The following is a 16,052-nucleotide window of genomic DNA, read 5'->3' on the forward strand; positions in this document are numbered from 1 at the left end:
CCCCAATCCCTGTCTGGTTTACAGAACCAGCACAACACACTTCAATACAGAGAAACTATTTCAATTGCTTCTCTACAGAGGGAGGACAGTAGAAAAAGTCAAACTCTTCTCAAATATCTCTCCTGCTAAGCTAGAAAGGGAGGTGGAGAGGAACTACTTGAAAGAGATAAGTGAATTCATTTGAATTTTTTGTGAAATGATACTGGAAGAGAGAATTTTATGGACACTATGAGCCCTTGGTAAGCTCAGCTATAGCCAATCAACAAACCACAATAAAATCTCAGTGGCATGCAAGAACAACCACACGTCTGCGAGGCTAGGGCTCAGTTGGTCCAGACTGGCTGGGCTTCAGGCCCCAGCGTTGGTTTAGGCCCACTCCACATGCTTCCTACTCTTCTGGAACCAGCAACCCACACACAGCATGTTTACCTCATAATGACGGAAGCAAACGGGCAAAATCAACTGCCAAGTACATTTCAAGCCTCTTTTCCTATCACATCTGCTAATATCCCTTTAGCCAAACCAGTCACAGGGCCAAGCCCCAAATCAATAGAGCAAAGTAGTATATTCCTCCTACAGCAGAAAGCACTTCAAAGTCACGGGACAAAGTGTATGGATACAGGGAGGGGTAAAGAACTGGGAACAATAATGGAGTCCGATGAAAGAAGTGACCGCTTGCAGCAGTCCAAACTTGCCAAATTTCCATTTCTTTCCAATCCACATCTCTTATTTGGGTACTCCCAAACTACCCTACCAGCTTCTAAGTGTCAAAAGCTAATGAATGGTTGTGTTATTGAGGTTACTGTTTTAAGAACGGGGAAGACAACAGGAAAAAGAACAGTTGAAAATGGAAAATTAAGTCCACAATGATGGTGAAGGACTAGGAAATTAAATGGCAGTTACTACATATGGTTGCCAAATATACAAGACCTTAGACATTGAGAAAAACATACAGGACAGAATCTCTTCTTTCCAGAAGTTTCCCATGTATAGAAATTATGCCACAGACAGTATACAACACATATCACAACAGCTGGAAAAACATCAGAAATGTAGACACAGACCACAACTTGAATCAAGTTGCCAAAGCCTTTACTTTCATTACAGTCATTGTAATATTGGAGGGTGGCATGTTTTAGAAGCAGGATTAGGGAGAACTAAAAAATATACCAGGAAATAAATCCAATTCTGTGCCAATGGCATAACCAGGGTCCCTAGGCAAGCTCTGAGCTACATTTCCTAGTCAAACAAGCACATCCGAAAGTACACCTTCCCAGCCAAGAGAAACTGTCACAGAGGGTGGGACCAAATCTGACAGAACACTAGGAAAGAGAGGGTAGATGCTTGAAAGTCATTAAATATTTAGAATCTCAATGCTGAAAATATGAATGATATAGTAATAACATCAGAGACTTAAGCTACCAGAATCTAGCATGACAAGCAAAAGGGTTATCATCATGGAGCTTGTCAACTTACACCCACTCACATTCCCTGACGAAGTGACTTTTCTGGAGAATGATATTATATAAAGAAACCTAAAGCTGCTCAGGAAATATATATATATATTTCCATTTATGAAAGAGCAACTTAAAAAAAAAGGAAAGAAATGCCACAAACCTGGAAAATATAATTGTTAATACACAGAAACAACAAATGATTAGTATCCAATATATATGCAGAATTCCTACCAATCGGTTAAAAAAGAAAAACAGAAAAATGAGCCCTACCTGAAAAATGAACAAAATAAGAACTATAAATGTCAAATATATAAAAATGTGTTTAACCTTAATAGTAATCAGGTAAATGCAAATGAAAACCACCGTTGAGATACTATTTTAAACTCACCAGATTGCCAAAATGAGTTGAACAATTTCAAGTGTTAAAGAGGACATAGAGCAACAAGAACATTCATACAAAGGCTCAAGGCACTGTAAACTGGGCCAACCACTTTGGGAAATAATTTGGTGATATTCAATAAAGCTGAGGATGCCTAAAAGTACAGACTTAGCAATTCTACTGCCAGATAAAATATACCTTAAAGAAACTCTTACATCTATACATTCAGATGTATTACACAAGAATGTTCAGCAGTAGCATTTGTAATAGCACAAAAACTTGAAACAATCAAATATCCATTAAGAATGGATGAGTGAATTATGACATGTTCATCCAGCACAATTTAAGCAGTGAAAAACAAATGAACTAAAACTTTGCAAATGACAACACAGATGAACTTCACAATGATGAATGAAAAACTAAAGTCACAAAAGGATCTACAGTGTGACTCCACTTATTAAAATATAAAAGCAGGTGACAGTTACCTTGTTTGACAATATACATAGTAAAACTACAATGAAAATCAAGGTAGGAATATAAAATTCACAACAGCGATTGCTCAAGAGAGGTGGGGAGGGAAAGAGTGACAATATTGACAGGAAGGGATATACAGGGGACTTCGACAAAGATGAGAGTAAGGTTATTAATTTGGGGTGGGAGAATAAAAGAAAACATGCAGAATATATCCTAGCATCCTTTCAAGTGTCATTAGAAAACAGACTGAGCCAATAGCTTGTGGAAATGTATTCAACTAACCTAGTAACCAGAAAAAAGTAAATTAAAATAACACTAGTGCAAGTTGGGTGTGGAGGCCCTTGCCACTCCCAGCTACTCGGGAGGCTGAGGCAGGAGGATCACTTTAGCCCAGGAGTTTAGTCTAGCCTAGGCAACATAGAAAGACCCCAACTCTAAAAAACAAACAACAAAACAACAAAAAAAAACACACCAGTACAAAATTTTTTTCCCCTAAAATGTAAAGAGTAAAGAGATTGATAGTGTTCAGTGTTAGTGAGTATGTGAGAAAATAAATAGTAATACTTTCAAATACTACAGGTACTTTTTTCCAATGTGCCTATGGCACTGCATCATAAACCTTGGGAGGAAAAAGTAATTCCACTTTTATAAACTTATCCCAGGGAAATACTGAGGCAAGTGTACAAGGACACATGTATAAAGACTTTATTGTCAGCTGCCCATCAATATGGGGTAGCCAAAAAGATCCATCCGCAATGGCTAGGCAGCCATTAACAATGATGATGTGGGTGGATATTTGGTAATATGAGAAGACACTCAGGTCATATTTGTTGCGAGAAAAAAAACCGTAATACAAAAAATATTCAAAGTGTGATTCTATTTTTATCAAATATATATCAAAACTTAGAAAAGTAACCCACATGGGGTGAAGTTCCTGGTTTTTTTCCTCACCCACCAAAGGTGGGTGCTAGTCGCAGAGCAAACTCAGAGAGAAACCTGCCTTTCTGTACACAGGTAAGGTGATTCTGTGAGATGGAGAGTCTGAGGAAAAATCCTGGGTGGAGAGAGCCGAGGAGGAACGGCCTAATTCTATGTGTGCACCTGCACAAGTATCAGCCTAACCCCTGAGTGACACGTGGACAGCACGGACTTAAACCAGCACAGCAAAAGTTGAGAGAACTAAACTGCGATCCGGATCAGCCACACAAGTTTTGGACCAACCCCTGTAGCACACAGGACAGACACCAATAAGCAGACCCAGAGTGTACACAACTCACCATTCACAATGTCCAGCATATAACTCAAAATTCCTTGACAAAGAACCAGGAAAATGTGACCAATTCTCAAGAGAAGTCCATTTTGAAATGAACCAGACATCGGACCTATCACACAGATACAAGTTCAGCATTCCTAATCCAAAAACCTAAAATCCAAAACGCTCTAAAATCTGAAACTTTTGAGGCATTGACATGATGTTCAAAAGAAATGTACACTGGAGCATTTTGTATTTCAGTTTTTAGGATTAGAGATGCTCAACCAGTAAGTATAACGCAAATATTAAAAAAAAAAAATTTCCCAAATCTGAAGCACTTCTGGTCCCATGCATTCCAGATAAGGGATGCTCAACTTGTACTTTAAAGCAATTATTATAACTTTGCTCTATGAAGTAAAGAAAAACATGCTTGATAGGAAAGAAAATGTAGGAATTCTCAGCAGAAAAACAGGAGCTATGAAACAACCAAATGCAAATTTTAAAACAAAAAAAAGCTTTGGGAAAAAAAATGTATTTGATGATCAAGACAGCAGAATGGAGATGACAAACAGCAGAGCCAACGAACATGAAGAGGGAGGAGTAGAAATTATCCAATCTGAAAAAGAGAGAGAAAAAGAAGGAAAAAGTGACCAGAGTTTCAGAGTCTCCTGCGACAAAAATCAAAAGATCTATCATGAGTGTTAGAGAAACGTAAAGAAAACCATACTGAGATGTATCAAAATCACCTTGCTGAAAACCAAAGATGGGGAGAAAAGAAACCTTGAAAGTAGCTAAAGAAAGTACAGTAAAAATAACAATAATAACAATAATAATAATAATTTTTTAAAAAAGAAAAACACAGTACATACAGGTGAACAATGATTGAAATGATTATGGATTTCTCTTTAGAAACCACAGAGACAGAAGACAATGGAACAATGTCTTTACCTCACTGAGGAAAAAAAAAGATCCACCAAGCCAGAATTCTATATTTGATAAAAAATACCTTTCATGATAAAAGGAAATAAAGACATTCTCACATAAAAGAACACTAAGAAATTCATCACCAGCAGACATGATCTATAAGAAATGCTAAGCGAAGTTTCTCATACTGAAAGGAAAAGAAATATCAGAAGGAAATATGGATTTCAGGAATGAAGAAAAAGCAAGAGAAACAGTAAATAGCTAAGTAAATAAAAAAAGAATACTATTTTATTCTTAAGTTTTTTAAAACACAAATGACTGTTAAAGGGAAAAGTGTAACATGGAATGGTGAGGTTTTCAATGTATGTAGACGTAATATATGTAGCAATATAAAAGTAACTCCAGAGGGGGGAAGATAATGCTGGGATGGATATTTTAATATAAATAAAACCGACTTCAAAAAAAAAAATTACCAGAGACAGAGATGGATATTTCAAAATGATAAAAGGAGCAACTGCTTCGGAAAACATAACAGCTATAAAAATGTATGCACCTAATAATATGGCTTCAAAAAACAAAGAAAATTTGACAGAATAAAAGAGAAAAACAGACAAGTCCATAATCATAGTAGAAAAACCTTAACACTCTTTTCTGAGCAACTGATACAGTACTAAGACAAAAAAAAAAAAAATCAGTAAACATAGAATAGGTGAACAACACTATGCAATTGCCTTGATATCACTGACAAATGTAGAACATTCCACTCATGGGTTTTTTCCTCAAAAGAAATGGAAAATATGTCCACACAAAGACTTTTACACAAATATTCATAACAGCTTTATATTTAATAGCCAAAAACTGGAAACAACCCAAATGTCCATCAACAAGTAAATGGATAAATAAGTTGGAGTATGTTTATACAATGGAACAACACTCAAAATAAAAAGGAACAAATTGATACAAACAACATCGATTGATACATACAACAACATAGATAAATCTCAAAATCACTATATGCTGAATGCAAGAAGCCAGATATAATGAATAAATACTGTATGATTCCACTTATATGAAATACTAGAAAATCCACACTAATCTATAATGACAGCAGATAGTTCATGCTGCCTGAAGACAAGGATGGAGGAATAGACTACAAAAAGGGCATGGGAAAACATTAGTTGGAGATGAAAATGCGTATTTGACTGTGGTGATGTTTTCACTGGTGTATATTTATGTCAATAAATGATACTGTATAAGAAAGACACCTGCACCTGAATGTTTATAGCAGCACAATTCACAATTGCAAAGATGTGGAAACAACCCAAGTGTCCATCAATACATGAGTGGATTAATAAAATGTGGTATATGTATACCTATTCAGCTTTAAGAAACAACGGTGATATAGCACCTCTTGTATTCTCCTGGATAGAGCTGGAACGCATTCTACTAAGTGAGGTATCCCAAGAACGGAAAAACAAGCACCACATGTACTCACCATCAAATTGGTATTAACTGATCAACACTTAAGTGCACATATAAGAATAACATCTATCGGATGTTGGGCAGGGGGGAGAGGGAAGGGGACAGGTATTTGCATACACAAAGAGTGCAATGCACACCACCCGAAGGATGGACATATTTGAAACTCGGACTTAGTGGGGGAGGAGGGGGCAAGGGCGACATACGTAACCTAAACATCTGTACCCCCATAATATGCTGAAATAAAAAAAAAAAAAATGATCACATTTACACTTTAAATATGTTCAGTACAATATACTTTAATTGTGCCCCAATAAAATTGAGGAAAATATTCTATCTATCCTCAAGACAAGGTTTTCAAAGTATGGTCTGAGTGTGGGTCATTCACAAGAATTATCTAGGGTATTTGTTTAAAGCACACATTATGGTCTCCATCCCAGACCTGCAGACTCTGCTGTTCTATGAGCAGACATTTTAAATATACTCTCCAAGTGATGGCTACTCACATACCTGAGAATCACTATTTAAGGCCCAGTTCAAAGGCCGCCTTCCTCTGTGAAGCCCCCAGTGATCCAACTGATGGACATAGTTCCCTCTGCTCATCTCACAAAGCTCACGTTCACAAATGGCATTTATATTAATACATAAGACCGTGCTATAATGATATAATCTTATCTGCCCCACCACACAGAACAAACTACTGTAAGTTTTCACAGGGAGAAGGCATACCTTAATCCACTGTTGTAACTTCCTCTTTGTCAAGCACAGTGCCTTGCACACAAAAGACACTAACTCTATAAATAGCACGTTTACTTGTACGTAACACCGTGCCTGGTACGGCCTTGGTCCATGCTACCTACAAGTTCAGCAACTTAGATAAATCACACTTAACCATGTAAGTGTGCGCAGAGGCTATCGAGATCGACTACCAAAGAGAAGAATAGACTAGAAATAGATTCTCATTCACACAGGAAAAGAAGCATTAGGTATATCAACTGGGCATCCAAGCGAAGACAAAGTACATACCTCCTTGCAAATATTAACAGGAACTTAACTTATTCAGGATGCACATTTCAAAAACCTATACCGTCAATGTGCCATCCTGAATATAACGAGACACGGCCCTGGCACAATCTTCTCCAATCCTTCCCCTCCCCACACTTGTCCATTGTACCTCTATTATGAATACTTGCTACATGGAACTGTGATCACGTGTTTTCATATCTCTGTGCGCTGTGATATTCTCAAAAGCAGGGATAATGCTTATTTGCTCTTCTATAGCCTTAGAAGGACTTCGGGAAATATTTAATAAACAAACAACAATTGTTTAAAACTAGAAACTATTCATTTACCCTGTTACAAGGTTTTCCCAAAGAAGTCAATTTTTAAATTTTAATGAAAAGGTAAGGAAGGAGCTTTTGTTTTTAAAAAGTTATTTTCTACTATAGAGCTTCCCCCTTGGCTGATGTACAAATGTCACAGGGACTCAATAAATGGATGACAGCCCACAGCTGCCCCTGGTGATGGTTTTAGATGTTTGTGCTCCATTTACCATATGAAAAGGCAGAAGCAGTCTGAGTCAGCCGGTGGGAAGTTAAGTGTGTAGTATTTGGGGACGTGATTCAGCACTGTCCTCAGAACACTTTCCTGAGGAAAAAACAACCAAATCATCATGAAAACAGTCACTACTCACATTACAATTACTAAATCTAGGGAGTCCGGAAGCAATGGTGAAGGCACTATAACTTAAGGAAGAAGAAATAAAGTAAAATTCTATAAGCCATTTAAATGAGTCATATTCTATGCCACAAACACATATATGCCACGGTCACTTAAATGTACAATAAAATGTTTTCAATGACTGTTCAAATTAGCAACCTAATTTCATGCTTTAATTAAATGCACTCTATCATAGGAGATAACACAGGTGGTGGCACAGCCCTTTCTTAGATGTAACTACAGAACAAATAAAATTTTGTTTGCTGTTTGTTTCATTTTGTTGCAGCTCTTCATTCTATATCATGCAGAATGAATTATTTGAAAAGAAATTTTAGCCACTTCGAACTCATGCAATTTACTATTTGGGTAGCACAGCATATCGGTTAACTGTTGTCAGAAAGACCTGGGCAACTTTCACTTGTAGTATCTAGCTCTTTGCTCTGGATCACCTTTGTGAAATGGAAGTGACAACAGCAGCTGTCTCACAGCCTTATTATCAAGGGAAAATGAAAGAAAGCGTATAGAGCTTGCTTTACGAGATGCTGGCACACACTAGGGGCTCAACTGCCATCTGCAACTATCATTGCTCCATCAGCTTGTTCGGTTTCTGGGTATGTCAGCGCTTACCTGATCCTCTGTAAGAACCTTAAAGGAGGAGAATCTACAACCATCAGTTATATCAGGGTAAGGAGAGAGACAGGGAGGGGAGAAAAGACAAAAGACGAAGGGAGGGCGGTGAGGGGAGGGGAGGGGAATGTAGGAGAAAAGAGAGAGAATGGCAAACTAGAGGGATGAAGTATACACCGCCAGTCTTTCTCTGTGCTATAGGAACTCAGAAACAGAAAATTAGCTAGACTGGCAAATAATGCCTATGCTTAGTGACTGCCAGGCACACAGTTTAAAAACTTTAACTACAGACAACAGAGCACATTTGGGTCTGAGAACACGGAGCAGAACTGTGTCATAAAAACATCAAGTTCAAATAGCAAAGTCTACACAGAATTTCTTTTATAATATTATCTCTTCTTCCATTTCTTTAGATTCCCTCTCTTGTAAGATACTTAATTTAAATTTTGCACGTACAACTTCCCAAAAACTCGAAGCACATCCTACCATCGCTGTGAATCTCTCAAACATATTTGAATGTTAGGTGTCTTTTTTCTTTTTTAACTTTTTTTTCACTTTGCCATTCCATTCAAGAATACCAAACATAGCTGATCTAATTATAGAACAGCAGTCTCATTAATGTTCAATAATGACTTGGAAACCTGTTTCAGATAACTATATTCAGCCAATTACTATACAAATAAACCTCATAAAAACCCATCCAGGATATTGGAAATGATACAAGGAAGCACGACTCCAAGTGACAACTGATAGGTAAGCTGATTATCCCCTGATTTGCTTTCTTAGCTCTGGCCCCCTGGCACCAGGCACTCCCGGGAGGAAGCCTGGGATTCATTCAAATCTTTTGCTAACAAACAAAATAAAACTAACAAAACAGCTCCTACTCAAGGAGAGATTAGATCTTCCATATTTGCTCCCAGGATTTTGTGTTTTCTGTTGAGATGCACATACATCTATTTGGCTGATTTTCCTTTTCTTCCTGTTTCTTACTACTTTTGCTTTTCTTTTTCCCTCTAAAATCAATCACTCAATCTAGAATCACCGTACTACAGATTAAAGAAGTAACTAATTTCACTTGGTAAGAAATCATTTCTATGACAGGCAGGACAGCCTCTGTTTAAACATTTCCCATGGCTCTAGCTACTAGAAAAATGTTAAATGTAACATCAGCAATTAATTTTTATTGAATGTTTCCTGTGGGCAAGACCCTTTGCTAAGCACTTCATATGTATCACCTCAATTAATCCTCATAAAGGAGCCTTGAGGATGTTATGGTTGCGCCATCTTAATCATGAGAAAGCCAAGGCTCATGGGGGTTAAACATCTTGTCTGAAAATACACAGCTGTTAATTGACAGTTGTGACAAAAACTCCTGGGTTTCCAGACACCCAAGCCCAGATCTCACAACTCACACCCTCAGGCCCTGATTTCAACCTCTGCGCTCCCTTTCTCCTGAGAGAGCCCTTCGAATATTTGAAAACTGTCCATGAGGCATCTGGCAACGTGCTGGGCTTTCCCCCAGGCCTTCCTCAGCAGGATGGAGAGGAGTGTGGGAGCCTGTTGGGTCCAGGCCCCTGCAGATCGAAGGCACCTAAGAGTAAGAAGGAAAGGCCAGGCCCCCGGTTTCCCAGCCCAGTAACACAAGCTGCTGCACTTCACACATCCTGCCTTTCCAGTCTCATCACATCCTCATTCTCCAGCCCCGAGACCAGATACCACACCTTACCCACGGTCTATCCATGTTTCTTAGTCACCAAGAAGGACCTCTCTTCTCCATTCTGCGGCAGGGGGCCCCATGACCAACCCTGCGTCAGAGCTGCCCTCCGAGGCCACACAGCAAATGTCCTTCTACAGGAACAAGGTGGGGTGATTCTCTAGAACAATCCACATCAGTTCCTCTCCACTTGGCGCTTGCTGCTTATGCAGTTAACTCAAACACCCAATCCCTATCAATTTTCCCTGGAGGACTTATCCTCCAAAAAAAAATTTTTTTTAATTAAATTCAGGTAGTGAGTTTTAAAAAAAAACTCACAGCTGTGAAACTAAGTTTAGAAGCAATTATTTTTATTAAGCAATGGTCCTACAGAAAAGAGCCAGGAAGACCTTTCTCAAGTACCTATAGATGTGGATAGAATTTAATCAACACCCTCATCTGCCAGCTTCCCTTAGTCAGGTGGCATGGCCTACACCAAGGGGTGATCAATTAAGCGTTACGGGCCTAAGTGCTTTACATGTATAGTACATTTGTGAAATACCTGCTAAATTTGGGGCAGTATACTACATGCAATAAGAACAAAAAATGACTGTGCATTGGCTTTATTCTTAAATAGTTTTGTAGACAAATTACACTGTTATGACATGCATCAGATGCCTTTGGGGTATTACAAAGCAACACATCAACAAAGACAACATGACAAAGTACAAATCCAGCACCAAAGCGCTGACAAGGAAGATGTCTAAAGAAATTTGAGAAATAACTTCTTTCAGAGTTGAGCGTCAGTGTTAAATCCAGAGGGGACTCTGAGAAGGGAAAGATGGCGATGCCGCCCCTATAGAAGTATGTAAACACTGTAAGACTGCAATTGAGGCTACATGAAGAGAGTGTTCTTTAGAGAGCCTGCCAACAAAATACGGGATTTTTGTCTACCTGAATTGACCAGTTGTTGTTCCATCACCCCACAGCCAAGAACTTCTAGCCATTCTCCATGGAAGTTGATCTCCATCTCGAAGGAAGGATGAGTAAAAGGAAAGTAGCAGTCTACCCATCTTATCTCCAGCCCTGCAGAGTTGCCAAAGAAAAAACAAACAGTGTTAAAAGGCAGTCTACCCTTTCTTGTGATCAAATTTGCCCTTCGGCTAATGACACCAATTACTACACTCTGAGTAAAATAAATAGCAAACAAACTAATTTGCAACACATTAAGGTGAGGCGATAAATCTTAAAACTTGTGAAAAACTGGGCATGTCTTTCCCAATACGAAAAACACTTTGTGTAATTCCAAGACCCTCTAAAACCAAATCAATCATCTGTCAAATCCCTGCAGCCACTTGGCAGAGGAAAAAATTCGGGCAAGATCAAGAGAAAGCAGGTAATTCTATTAGTTTCTATAAGTGAAAGTAACATTTCAGAGTTAAACTATATTTTCACTATATTGTCCTCCAAACTTGCGTATCAATAATATGACCAATTTAGGATAAACCGATCAACTTTTACTTCCATAAGTATATATGTTAATTTCTAAAAATTAAGCTATAAAAGCTAATAAAAAGTTAAATTAAATAAAGTCTATCAAATTTAAATAAAGCATTTAAAGAGTCAAACATTTTCCCTACAGATAAACGGTACACTTCCGTCTAAATAAACATGCACAAAAAGTACGTGCTAAATGCCAGAATAGTCTTCTCAATAAGTAATCATAAAATAGCACTTTTGAACAATGACATTACTATTTAACAAAGGAAAAGACTAAAGAATTCAAAACAATTAAAGCCTGCAAAGAGCTGAAGTCACTAAAAGCAGAGGGTCACCTAGAAGCTTGACGCCTACCGTGAGGAACACAGAAAAAGATGGACATTTAACAAAACACCCATGTCCCCTCCCTGTGTTCTTTTCCCTTCATGTGATGATCTTTCTCATCTTCTTTCAGGTAACACTTTGCTAAAGATTCCAATTCTCCATGGTAACATGACCCCTGTGAATTTAAAATATTGTATTTTCTCACCCAAGACTACCTGCATTTTAAATCTTGTGGAAATCAAAATGTGAAATGAATAAAAATAATAGCCAAAATTGCTTCCATCTTACTATGCCTCTACCATCCCATTTTACAGATAGGGAAAAAACTATTAGGCAGTACACGTGTCTTGCCCAAAGTCACACAGCTAGAAGATAACTGGGTCAAACCCAGGCCTGCCCAACTCCAAAACCCCTGTTCTTGACAATTAAAACATAATTGCCTGCCCACCATAAAAGATATTTCAAGAATCAAAAATCAGATGGGAGTATAATTATGAAACACAGGGGCCTTTTTTATGCCCTAAATTCCACAGGAGATAGATTTTTTCTTTCATTGCTCTGTTTTAGTTGCATTTATTTTCCTTGTTACCTGCTATCTATGACAAGTGTCAACTGATTTCTGTTTACAACAATAATACAGTATTTCCCCCTTTCATTATCTCTGTGGAATAACAAACATTAAACTGTGCATATATAACATATATAATTTGATAAATTTTGACATATGTATACACCCACGAAACTGTCACCATAATCAAGACAATGAACACATCCATCACCCCCAAAGTTTCCTCGAGCCCCTTGGTAAATCCTACCCACCTGCCCACACCCCCTACCTCTTCTCCTGGCTCCCACATCCCCGGGAAACCACTGATTTCTTCTGTCACTACAGATGAGTTTGCATTTCCCAGAATTTCATAAAAATGGAATCATACAATGTACACTTTTTTTGGTCTGGCTTCTTTCACTCAGCATAATCGTTCTATAAGATTCACCCATTTGTCGGATATATCAATAGTTCATTCCTTTTTATTACTGAGTAGATCTCACAAACACTTTTTCTAACTGGAAAAAAAACTGGCCCTGTTGCAGGCCATTGGGGAAATGTCCATAAGACCCCTGAGTAGTCCAGACTTTTCTATATGGAAGCTCACATGTGCAAAGCAGTTGCTTATTTACAACTGTATTCTGAGAAGGTATTCGCACAGTCGTGTGCTTGCCCATCTTTGGGACCAATATTTCCCTATCAGTAATTTTAGAAAAAGCACCAGAGACAATCAGGCTAACAAACAAAAATGTGTGACACCATGAGACATCTAATTGACTGCACACGGATCGGCGGACAAAACAATTTTTATCGTTGTTTTTTATAACTCCTAGCAGGTAAACAAAAATCATTTTACGAAAACAGTTTAGAAGAACAAATTCTGCACACATGGCTTTTAAGACTTGGCTTGAATTTTTTATCAAAAGCAGGAAGAGTACTCAGGGTTAACATCATGATTTTATCATCATATAATTAAACATTACCTAAGTGCTTAGAACATAGTGTAATCATAAATGTTGATTAAAGTTATTCCATGATCAGTGTTTATTGTGCCCTAACTTAATGCCTACTGCATATGGTCTTGTGGGAAGCCAGGCCTTCACAGAGACAGGGCCCTATTTACACATATCCATCTGAGATGCTGGTGCCCATGGTGACAGCACAACACAAAGATGGAACTGAAAAGTGACATGATGGTCTATACCCTTCTCCAGGAAACTTCTTTTACTGAAGGGCTTTTGTTTTACCACTTTTACAATTAGAAAAATAATTATAATTTCAGATTGAAAATTTCTGTAATATTGAACATATTCTTCAGATAAAATGATATTTTAAGATAAAATATGTTTTACCAACGCTTGCTCTTTTGTGGTTGAAGACCTCAGCCACTATGGCCCTCCGTTTCTTCTTGCTCAGTCACCCTGCAGGTGTCTCTTTTGGTAGCAACAAAAGTAATTGTTCCACACTGAAAACTACACACAGCAAAACACAAAAAGGCAGGAAAGTTAGCCAAAGTTTTTCAGAATCCATGAAGATGATAAATACTAACGATTTATGGAATAGAACCCATTGATAATATCATAGAAACTAAGACAGAATACACAGATTAGCAAAAGTTGTGTCTAATGAGATGGGGAAGTTTTTAATCCTTTTCACTCCCTCAGACCCTTTGCTAAGCTTCCTTTTAAAATCTATATGATCGTTTAGTACCAATTTAATAGTGAGTACATGTGGGGTTTGTTTTTTCATTCTTAAATATTTCATTTCGGAAAATGGTCTCCAGTTCCATTCAGATTGTTGCAAAAGGTATTAATTCATTTTTTATGGCCAAGTAGTACTCCATGGTATTGATATACCACATTTTATTAATCCATTCATGAATTGATGGGCACTTGGGTTGATTTCACATCTTCGTAATTGTGGATTGTGCTGCAATAAATATTCTGGTGCAAGTGTCTTTCTGATAAAATGATTTTATCTCCTTTCAGTAAATACCCAATAGTGGAATTGCTGGATCAAATGGTAGTTCTACTTTTAGTTCTTTGAGGAATCTCCATACTATTTTCCATAGAGATTGTACTAGTTTGCAATCCCACCAACAGTGTATAAGTGTTCCTTTCTCTCCGCATCCATACCAGCATCTATTGTTTTGGGACTTTTTGATAAAAGCCATTATCACTGGTATCTCATTGTGGTTTTGATTTGAATTTCTCTAATGATTAGCGATGGTGAGCATTTTTTCATATATTTATTGGCCATTAGTCTGTCTTCTTTTGAAAAGCTTCTGTTCATGTCTTTTGCCTACTTTTTAATGGGGCTGTTTTATTTATTTATTTTTTTTTTCTTGTTGATTTGCTTGAGTTCTTTGTAGATTCTGGTTATTAGCCCTCTGTCGGATTTGTAGCATGCAAATATTTTCTCCCATTCTGTAGGTTGTCTATTTGCTCTGTTGATTGTTTCCTTGGCTGTGCAGAAGCCTTTTAATTTGATCAAGTCCTATTTATTTATTTTTGTTGTTGCATGGTTGCCCTTGGGGTCTTCTTCATAAATTCTTTCCCTAGGCCAATATCTAGAAGAGTTTTTCCAACATTTTCTTCTAGAATTCTTACAGTTTCATGTCTTAGATTTAAGTCTGTTACCCATGTTGAATTAATTTTTGTGGGTGGTGAGAGATATGGATCCTGTTTCAATCTTCTACATGTTGCTATCCAATTTTCCCAGGACCATTTATTGAATATGGATTCTTTTCCCCAGTGTATATTGCTGTCTACTTTGCCAAAGATCAGATGGCAACATGTGGATGGTTTTATATATGGATTCTCTGTTCTGTTCCATTGGTCTATGTCTCTATTTTTGTGCCAGGACCATGCTGTTTGGGTTACTGTAGCCTTGTTGTATAATTTAAAGTCTGGTAAAGTGATGCCTCCAGATTTATTCTTTTTGCTTAAAGTTGCTTTGGCTATTCGGGCTCTTTTATGGTTCCAAACGAAGCGTAGAATTATTTCTTCTAGATCTGCGAAAAATGACATTGGTATTTTGATGGGGATTGCATTGAATCTGTAAATCACTTTGGGTAATATGGATGTTTTAACAGTGTTGACTCTGCCAATCCATGAGCATGATATGTTTTTCCATTCATTTACATCATCTGCAATTTCCTTCCTCAGTGATTTGTAGCTCTCTTTGTAGAGAGATCTTTTACCTCCTTGGTTAAATATCTAGGTATCTAGATATTTTCCTAGGTACCTAGGAAATCCTAGGCATCCTAGGTATTTTATTTTCTTTGTTGCTATCGCAACCTGCTACAGGGAACCAGGGGCATGAGAAAGGCAGCACTGCATCTCACCTGCTCTGTGTACCAATCTCCCAACTTCTGCACCCTTGGCAAGACCAATTGGTGACACAGTGCAGGGATATGCATGTTCACAGGGGGTTGATGTTCTCTTCCCACCACTCCCTGACTCTGTGCAATGCTGAAGTGCCTGAGCACTCTGTCTGACATAGTGTAAATAGTAAATTGATGTCATTCCATCCTACCCCAACACACCTTCATAACAGATCTCATTCTAATAAACATAACGCAACATTCAATTTCCATGATTTATAAGTTTCAAATCAAGTGAGAAAAAAATAAAAAAATTAAAATAAAAATAAAATAAAATTTGAATGTGTTTGTA

At 37.7% G+C, this 16,052-nt stretch overlaps 1 protein-coding gene across 1 annotated transcript in view; it reads right to left on the reverse strand.

Moving 5' to 3' along the window:
• The window catches only part of FARS2 (phenylalanyl-tRNA synthetase 2, mitochondrial), a 394,817-nt gene that overhangs the window by 167,550 nt on the left and 211,215 nt on the right, over positions 1-16,052 (reverse strand). Inside the window, exon 4 of the mRNA XM_012647010.1 lies at positions 10,959-11,090. Coding sequence (XP_012502464.1) covers positions 10,959-11,090 — 132 coding nt within the window. The remainder of the gene's footprint in view (positions 1-10,958; positions 11,091-16,052) is intronic.

This window comes from Propithecus coquereli, unplaced genomic scaffold (assembly GCF_000956105.1).
Source record: "Propithecus coquereli isolate 6110/MARCELLA unplaced genomic scaffold, Pcoq_1.0 Scaffold253, whole genome shotgun sequence".
NCBI classification, from domain to species: domain Eukaryota; kingdom Metazoa; phylum Chordata; class Mammalia; order Primates; family Indriidae; genus Propithecus; species Propithecus coquereli.